Source organism: Macadamia integrifolia, unplaced genomic scaffold (assembly GCF_013358625.1).
Source record: "Macadamia integrifolia cultivar HAES 741 unplaced genomic scaffold, SCU_Mint_v3 scaffold1019, whole genome shotgun sequence".
NCBI lineage: Eukaryota > Viridiplantae > Streptophyta > Magnoliopsida > Proteales > Proteaceae > Macadamia > Macadamia integrifolia.
The window spans coordinates 1,418-10,826 of NW_024868056.1; the positions used below are offsets into that span (position 1 = coordinate 1,418).

Here is a 9,409-nt window from a genome sequence, read left to right on the forward strand (position 1 = left end):
TTTCATTTCATTTGGTGGAGATAGAATTCGTTGCTCGTACGATCACCTGGTCATACGAATCAACGATCAACATCTATTCCACTTTATGCCATTACAAAGATAAAGAGGGGTATATCTGAGAAAAAAAAGGACAAAGGTTGGTCATTGACTCCTACGACCAGGTGATCGTACGAGCAGCAGATCCGGTGGGGTCATCATTTTGCCTCCAATGTATTTGGACACAGGGGATCATGCTGCCTCACAGAAACCATTTTTCCCATTTCCTTTTTAATTCACGCACACAAATAGGAAAAGCATTGCTTTCGGACACCCCAACCACACCTTAACCCTTCAATTGTTAACCACGTACATAATAATTTTCCGCCAACCACACCTTAACCCTTCAATTGTTAACCACGTACATAATAATTTTCCCCAACAGCAATTAAAGTATCACAGATCAATATTTTTACGATCTACTGCCTTCTTCCCTCTTGGCTCTCTCCAATATCAGATTTTGCTTCATCTAAAACTATTTTCTCACCTATTTTAGAGTACTTTTATGTACTATACGTCGGTGAAGTAAATAACATTCTGTAGAATCTAAGGTTTAATTAGAACCCCGATCAGATATGGGATCGTCCTCCATTTATTCTGATTAATCAAATCAAAATCAGCCAAACCCCTAGAAAATTGAAATGAGAAAATAAAAAATAGATTTCTATATATATATATTGGAGTTTTTTATTCAAAAATCTTGTAGATATTGCTAAAGCTTATGGAGATAAATTTCGTTGTTTTTAGCTATTCTACTGACTTTAAATGCAAAAGAATCCTACAGTTACCAGAAATGAGAAAGATGGGGTGGAGCCCACATCCTCTACAGAGAGCAATGAGGTGTGGTGAACATCGGATGACTGAGAACATCTGGGCATGTGTCCCAAGAGGCTCCCAGCTATCCGATGCAGTGGCTGCACACGATTTTCACACGTTGCAATGGGTTGGAAATCCTACTTAATCCATTCTGAAGGGACTCAATAGAAACAAGCACTTTTATTATGAAATGTGAAGTAACTGCATATACTTTATTCATACAACATAGTTGGCCTTATTCTTCATCAATGATATCTCATGATCAGAAGTACCACCCTTCAGACCTTCTTAAACTTGACCTTGAATTGTTCATCACTCAAAGCTGCCAAACGTCTGAAACCATTGTTGTCAACGAAAATGGCGATATCCTGGCATTGAGGTCTACAGGTATCACAAACACCAGGACAGAAGAAAAGCTTGTAATCATCATCATGTATCTTAATACTAAACCAATTTGCCAGAGTTTCTCTTCCCGGATTTCCTTCAACCCCACCTGTGGTGACAAATCTATGCCCACTAGACTCATCACTATCCTTGAGCTTCCACACTGTTGATTGTACACAAGTTGTCACAGCAGAGAACTTGATATTCAGATCCATAGACGCTTCAATGATCACTTCACTTGTGTTCACCGGCTTAAACGTTACCGGAATACCGGTAGACGCTTCAAGCTGCTCTTGAACAACATCCAAAGGGCAGCTGGTTGCATTACCTAAGTTGGAGAGAGTAAGCCCACCACCACCTTTCCCACTTATCACAGGCAAGCTGTAGTATTCGACAGCAGATCGGAGTTCTTCACCCGTTGTGTCACGTACGATTTGCGCTACCACCGGCAACTGTTTGATCGTGGAAGTTATAAGAAGCAGCTGAAATAGAAACAGAAGAGTCCTCATTGTGATCTTTAAATCTTGTATGAAGTTACTTGTGAAGATGCATACAGAAGAAAGGCCTCCTATATATATATATATATATATATATAGAGAGAGAGAGAGAGAGAGAGAGAGAGAGAGAGAGAGAGAGAGAGAGAGAGAGAGAGAGAGAGAGAGAGTTCTTCGTATAAGCTAGTCAGAGTGGAAAAATATTTATTGTCACCTAGGTTGCAGGAACTTTTCTGTTACGTGTGTTTCGTGATAAAAAAAAATGAAATAATTCATTCATCCTCTAGTTTGAATACGTTGTTTAGATTTTTGTATTTTCTAAAATATCTTTAAAGATTTTCTTTCTTTGACTGCGAGTTCAAGTAATAGATTAGTTCTTGCTTATAGCAACTAATGGTCATCTAGTGCGCCACAGTTTTTGACCAATAGTAGTGAACACGTGGGAGACTAGTAATTTAGGATAAGTTTCACATAAAGGGTCAAAGTCAAATTTTTTTCATTTTCAAAAGCCTCAAAAGTCAAGATCAAGAAATTATGGCCTTTTGATATCATTTATGGATTTCGTGCCAAACTAGATTGAATTTGATGTCAAGCATATGGCCATCAGATAATGTTATGGAAAAAAGTTATAAAAAATAAAATATTAAAATATTAATAAAAAAAAAAAAAAAAAAAAAAAAAAAAAAAGGAAGAAAAAGAAGAAGAAGAAGAAGAAGAAGAAAGAAAGAAAGTAAAGGTGTTATAAAGGGGTGATCTAATCGTGTTGCGGAGAAGATGATGTAAATAAGAATGCCTCATGGATAAGGGTTTCAATATATAATCGAAACCATTTACTAGAACCGAAATCAATCGGTTATAATCAAATCGAACCGTACTATAGTAAATTGATCCGGTTTTGATTTTATAGGCCATAATTTTGGTTTGGAACTGAACCGAACCAAAAAACCGATGGTTAACCCGCACTTAGTATTAAATACTTAAAGTGTTTTGAATTTCGATGGGTCTCTACGAAAAAAGGGAAAGAAAAAAAAAAAAAAAAAAGCAAAGTACTAACCGAGAAAGGAGCTTCGCTTTTACACAATGGCTCTTCTTGATTTTCTAATTCTAGGATCATAGTTAATTAGTTATAATATGTGTAGTCTTTTACATAGAAAGTATATTGTCCTTGGCAAAATAAATGTATATTGTCTTAATTCTTTGGGAAATTTAATATATGTAGGATTCACACTAGTTATAGGATGCAAACCATTTTCTAAAACGAGACTATTAACCACATGTAAACCGGTTGTGAACCGAATAACAAAAATCGATTAAAAACTGTAGGGGAATTATGTGTCAGAATATTGAGAGAGCAAACCTCAGTGTCGCCTTCTTGATAGGAGAACTTTCAATCTATCACCTGTATGAAATATTCCTGATACCTGTAGCAAAGATTGTTAGAAAAATCAGTGGGTTGAGTCGTGTCACTTGACATTGTCCTTAAGACCATAGATGCCCCTTATGGTGCGACCAGGAATATTGCAAATCGGCCTCTAAGATAAAACAGCCCAATGGCTCCCCCAGTAATTGTGCACTCGACTATTGGACTCCTTCGAATGCTATAGGGTTGTGCTCAAATTAGAAAAAAAAACACCAAGAAATGGACATGTGAAATCCAATGAAACTCAAGAAAATCAAAGCTTGACAACACACACTTGAATGCGTTAAGTGACTTGATCCTGGTTTCAAATGCTAAAGTCTCCCTCTATTTATAAAACAAGTGAGATGAAGAGTAAAGGAGAAGGAATTAAATTGAGACTTGAATGATAGATTATACATCTTCCAAAACTGAAGAATTGATGCCTCAAGAGGCTTCTCATGTAAAGACATAAAGTGACTCAAACGGTTAAAAGAGAATTACCTTAAGGAGCTTTTAGCAACTGTAGAGATTAATAATCATTATGTGGAGAGCCTTAAGGAATCTCCAAAATTGAAGGAAGTACATAATACATCTAGCTTCAACAATAGGCTACATAAATAAACTATCCATTTAAGAAGCAATTAAGGGGAGATGTAAAGAATCTTCAAAAATTGAAGGGGCAAGTGTTTTGAATCTTAATTTTTTTTTTTAAACTTACATTAAAAACCAACAAAAATCATTAAAACCAAAACCGGATGAAAACGATTCTGATTTCACCTTATTCCTATCCAGTGCAGTTTTGGTTTCACCTTATCAAAATGTAAACCGAACTGGAACTAAACCAAATAACCAAAACCTCACCATTTGACACCCCTACTCACGGAGTTGAAGGTTTCCTTTTTCAGTAAGTCAAGGTCAAATTTCAAATGTCAGAAGTAGATATCTTATCCTCACAGTGATTTTTATAGGAAAATTATTAGTTTCATTTATTAAATTACCTATTTGCTCTTTTATTTTTCTTTTAAAAGCTACAAATTTTATGGATATTTTCATAGTTGCTTGCCAAACTTTAAGATATTCTTGATTTTCTGAGTTGGTGTAAGAAAATGTTAAACTAATATGGTGTTGATAAATTCATTTGGTTAGTAGGTTTCATTTTGATACCTCTACATATTTAGTATGAAGAAATCAAAAATAAATAAAGAATGTGATATAGAGAATAATGTTTCAGATAGAATTAAAGTGAGATGGATGAAGTGGGTGAAAACATCCTCTGCCGCGGGTGTGGCGGTGTGGCGAGCATCCGATGGTCAGAACGACATTAGGGCTCATGTCGTTGTCGTCTCGATCATCCGATGCTCGCGGCACCGCCGCACCCGCAGCAAACAATCATCACTCATGAAGTGGAGAGATGAGACCAGAGTATTATGTGATCGACATATTCCTTTAAAACTTAAAGAAAAATTCTATAAGATTGTTGTACGACCAACTCTGATGTATGGGGCATAATGTTAGGCTGTTACTATTAAGAAATGTCATATTACAAAGGTATATGTAGCAGAGATCAGGGCGTTAAGATGGATGTACACAAAACTAGGAAGGATAAAGTATAGATGAACGTGTTATAGCTTATTTGGGAGTTGCAACAATCAATGATAAGCTCTGAGAATGTCATTTAAGGTGGTATGGTCATACTCATCGGATGCCTAGGGATGCCCTAGTAAGGAGAGTGATACGATTCGTATTAAATGAGTTAAAAGAGCTTAGGGCAGACCGAAAATGACCATAGGAGAAGTTGTGAGGAATGACATAAATAGTTTAAATCATATACCAAGTATGACCGCAAATAGAGCCTATTAGAGAGTAAGGATTTATGTATCTAACCCCATTTAGTGGAGATTCTCCGGTCTTGTTGGGCTATCCTCTTACCTCTTACCTCTTACTTTCATCTTTCATTCTTCATCTTTCTTTTCTCTTTTCCATTTTCAATTCTCATCTCATTTATTTTCCCTCTTTTATCATCTCTTCATCCCTTTTTTTTTGTTTAGACTTTAGTTTTTACCTACTTTGCTTGATCCCCATTAAATTGGGATAAGGTTGAATTTATTGTTGTTGTTGTCGTCGTTATAATGGCAGTTTCTTAAATAGATTTAAGATTGGCACCTACACAAGTATGGTCAAAGCTAATGAGAATAATCACTTAGCTCATATTACTTACTGGCCTTGCCAGTGCTCTGACAAGTCAAGTGGCATTTGGCAATATGGAGGGCAACCTTTATGCATTGGAAATTGAAGATGATCATTTTATTAGAGGGAAAATTACCTGATTATCCATTTTTTTATTTTCTTTTACAAAACTATCCACCCCAAAGTTTCAGTTAACAAAAATACCTAAAATCGGGTTGGGGTTTACAAAATTAACCGCTCAATTTTTCAGTTAACAAAAATACTAAAAATCAGGTTTAGATTTACAAAAGTACCCACCCAAAGTCTTAGTTAATAAAAATACATGATTGTATGTGGAAGATGAAGGAGAATCATTGTTTCGGGTAGTTTTGTAAACCCAAACATGATTTTGGGTATTTTCTATAGAGCCCTGCTCTTTAAGCCCGGTTTATTGATCGATTGGTTCGGTTTGGTCTTGCAGGGTCTGAACTGGAATGGATTGATGCCAGTGCCTTGTGGTACATTATGGCAAGGGTGACATCAAATGCGAGGTGACCAGATGAGATTGAGCCGGTACCCGAGATAATCCGCATGCCTATGTTGTGCCCTTGCACATATCACAAGGCCATGTATGAATAGGAAAGATACATTATCGTATTTGAATGATAGGAACTTGATTCACAACACATGGTGAGAGTGAAGTACATGTTACGACTCCATTTTCCTCCAAAATATAGCAAGATTGGCTTATTTGGCTAACTGGTGGGTGTCACTGGTAGGTGCGAGACCCACCAGTGTGACCCACCTGTTAGGGTATTGTGGACCCCAGCATGCCCGGCTTTGATGAGCATGTGAGTCTCGGCCTCCTCGCCGTAATAAGATCTTGTATTTTCGATGATGTCGGCTACCTCTCCCGAAAACGTGGTTTAATGTGATTCGGTCCATAAATGGATAAAACCAAGCGGACCTTTCTCTCTCTCTCTCTCTCTCTTTTATGGTTTTTAGCAAAGTGGGTGAGAGGAGTAAAGAGGAGGGAGAAAAGATGAAGAAGGAGAGAAGGAAGGGGAAAGAGGTTCACCCCTTGGATTTCGGAGCCCCACGTCGCCTTTACATCATCGGAATAGTGTCCGGCAACTTAAGATCTTCATTTTGCAGTAAGTAATATCATGAACCTTGAGATTTGATGAAATCCTCTTTGTATTTGTTTGAATCTAGAGGATAATGGAGTCATTGTGTGATTTCCTTGAAGTATTTGAGGAGGGAAACAAAGATTTTGTGATTATTGAAGTGGCATTTGAGTTTGGGAAGAGGATTCCAAGATTTGGGGTTTTTCCAAGTAAAGGTATAATTTCTTCTCCCAAATCTTGTTGTTGTCTTAGATCCATGATACAATCAAGTAGATGAAACTTAGAATGTGTGAGAAATGATGCGGGAATCACCCTATTGGGGTTCCAAGAGTTGGAATGGAACAAAGAAGGAAAACAACAAAATCCAAGAGAGTCGGTAAGTAAAACCGGTGTGACCCACCAGTCACACCTACCCTCTCGGGTTCTATCGACGGGTAAGACCTGCGGGTGCCTGACCTGTCGATGTGACCTACCAGTCATTCATGCACCTCTGGTTCTACCAGCTGGTAAGATTGGCGGGTTCCTGACCCGGTTGTATGACCCATTGGTCTAGGAAGACTGTATAGATGGATTCTCCTACCCACCTATATGTCCCACCTGTATCTCAAATGAGCTCCAATTGAACTCAAACCCGCCAACTATACACGTCATGTCTATGTCCTACGTCGATTATAATTTCGATTGGGACGCATTTTTAAACCCTTTGTCTGTGCTAGGTTTTGAGAAACTCATCTTCTCACTCTGGATCTTACCTGTACCGCGAGTGCTGATTCTTCTACAAGAATAAGTAAGTGGGGAGAAGACTTTTTTATTCTTAATTTTTGGAGTGTTTTTGGTATCCTTCGCATTTATGGACTATATTGACATACCGATTGCTATGCTCATGCATATGATTGATGAATGAGTGATGCATTAGAATCTTAAATTCTATATGCATTGTTATATGTTGAAATCTTGAGAATGGATTTATCATGTGATGTTTATGATGTCGGCTTGCCGAACATGTGTGGGATTTCTAGATTAAATGTCGTAGTCGGCTTAAAAATAAATGCATTGGTTCACCGTGGAATGGGACACAGAAGAACTATGCAGTTGTATTATCTCATGTAGGAGCATGTGGTTAGGATTTTATATTCCCTCGTGCTACGACCCTTCCCAACAGGGGTTTACATGTTGGGTTATCACTAGGGGGAAGCGTCGGTTGCGGACCGCCGTGGTGGTTAGAAGTACGCCTAGCTAATCATTAGGACAATTGAAAATCTTAGTGATATATTCAGAGGGTCAATCGTACTGTTTTTAATTTCTATTGTGGTTCGGCCACGATTTACTTTTCTGAGTGCTCACTGTGGGCCTTCCCCAACAACCCTATGGGCATATCGTGGGATGGAGAATGTGTCTCGAACCCGGGTCATACGTGCACTGTGGTTGTGAGAAGCACATTACCCATAACCTAGAATGATTGTTTAGGTGGAATAAGATTAAAATGAATCTCACGCATATAGTATCATTTGCTTTGCATTTGCTTGTGTGCGTCTTTCTTTTTATTTACTAAGCTAGTGAGCTCACCCCTCGTGTACACACCTTTTTAGATGATTTTTTAAAATATTCTATAGAGGGACCTGTACTGGGTCCCACTGACGAAATCCCAGTGGGGGATTGGTGAGCTCCTGAAGAATTCGAGCACGGGGTCGGCTGCCCATGTGAGAGTTGTGTTGCAGGGCAGCAGTGACAGATTCTATTGACTGTACTCTTTTTTATTCTTTTGGTATATTTCCCTTTTTGTGCTCTCGATATTTAAATTATTATTTCTTGTGTAAATATCATGCCTGCGAGCCCACATGTAAATATTATGTATAACAATTTGGGTATCAAGAGTATATAGGGAATTACAGTTAATCATTTACGACAAGACTTCCGTTGTTTCATATTATTATATTCTATTGATCACTTGTGGCTTGTTGTACTGTGGTTACTGTATCAGATGATCCTGGTGGTTTGGGTTACCCGAAGGAAATCCAATCACCGGTCCGGTTCTATGTAAATGGGGCGTGACATTTTCGTTGCTGAAACTTTGTGTTTGTAGTTTTGTAAATCCAAACCTGATTTTGAGTAGGTAGTTTTGTACCCAAACTTTATTTTGGATAGGTAGTTTTGTAAACCTAAACCAGATTTTAGGTATTTTGGTTAACTAAAATTTTAAGTGGGTACCAACTCAAAAGTAGATATTCATGTAATTTTCACTTTACTATATTTTGAAATCATTTTGAGTTATTAGAAATGATACATGAGGACTGTGCATGGGCCATGGCCAATGGAGAGTAGTATTTTTTATGGAAAAATTGATTATTTGGTCTTCTGTTTCGTGCAAATCTGTGGCATTTGAATCCAGTCCGCCATTCCATGCAAGTCGAAAAGGTGCCAAACCATCAGCAGGTGAAAATGGGAATTGATCAATGGTCTTGCCTATGGTGAACGGAAAGACTTCACCTTGTTCACCAGTTGGAGTAGTTGGCATGGATTCTAGGGGCCCGTTTGATAACGTTTCTATCGTTTCTGTTTCAAGAAGCGGCAGAAACATAAATTTCCGTTTCTAGAAACAGAAACGGAATTGAAGGTGTTTGATAAGTCATGTTTTTAGAAGTCGATAGTAACCAGTGAAAAAATGGCCACAAGTCGTTTCCAGAAACGGCGAAACAAGTTCAACTTATTTCGCCTGGGTCGTTTCTTGAACCATAAATAAGTAAAAATTTCTATTTCTATTTCTGAAAATAAGTGAAACGAAACAATTTTATCAAACGCTTTTTACTCCGTTTCTGCTGTTTCTGGAAATAGAAACGGCTGAAACGCATTTCTTGAAACGTTATCAAACGGACCCTAGGTTTCGAATCCGTTCTGAGCCTCTGACAAGAATTACAGGGGGGAAAAAAATACTTACTAACCAAAAAAACCCCCCCCCCCCCCCTTTTCAGTAGTCAACATACAACACT

The 9,409-nt window shown here is 37.9% G+C and overlaps 1 protein-coding gene across 1 annotated transcript; it reads right to left on the bottom strand.

Moving 5' to 3' along the window:
* Positions 1 to 824: 824 nt before the first annotated feature.
* LOC122062404 (kunitz trypsin inhibitor 5-like) lies at positions 825 to 1,745 on the bottom strand (the record flags this gene model as incomplete). The annotated part of the gene is made up of 2 exons (XM_042626022.1): positions 1,137 to 1,745; positions 825 to 989 (listed from the first exon to the last, which is right to left on the bottom strand). Coding segments are annotated over exons 1-2 (774 nt in total), but the record flags the coding sequence as incomplete, so codon positions are not given.
* Positions 1,746 to 9,409: the final 7,664 nt, after the last annotated feature.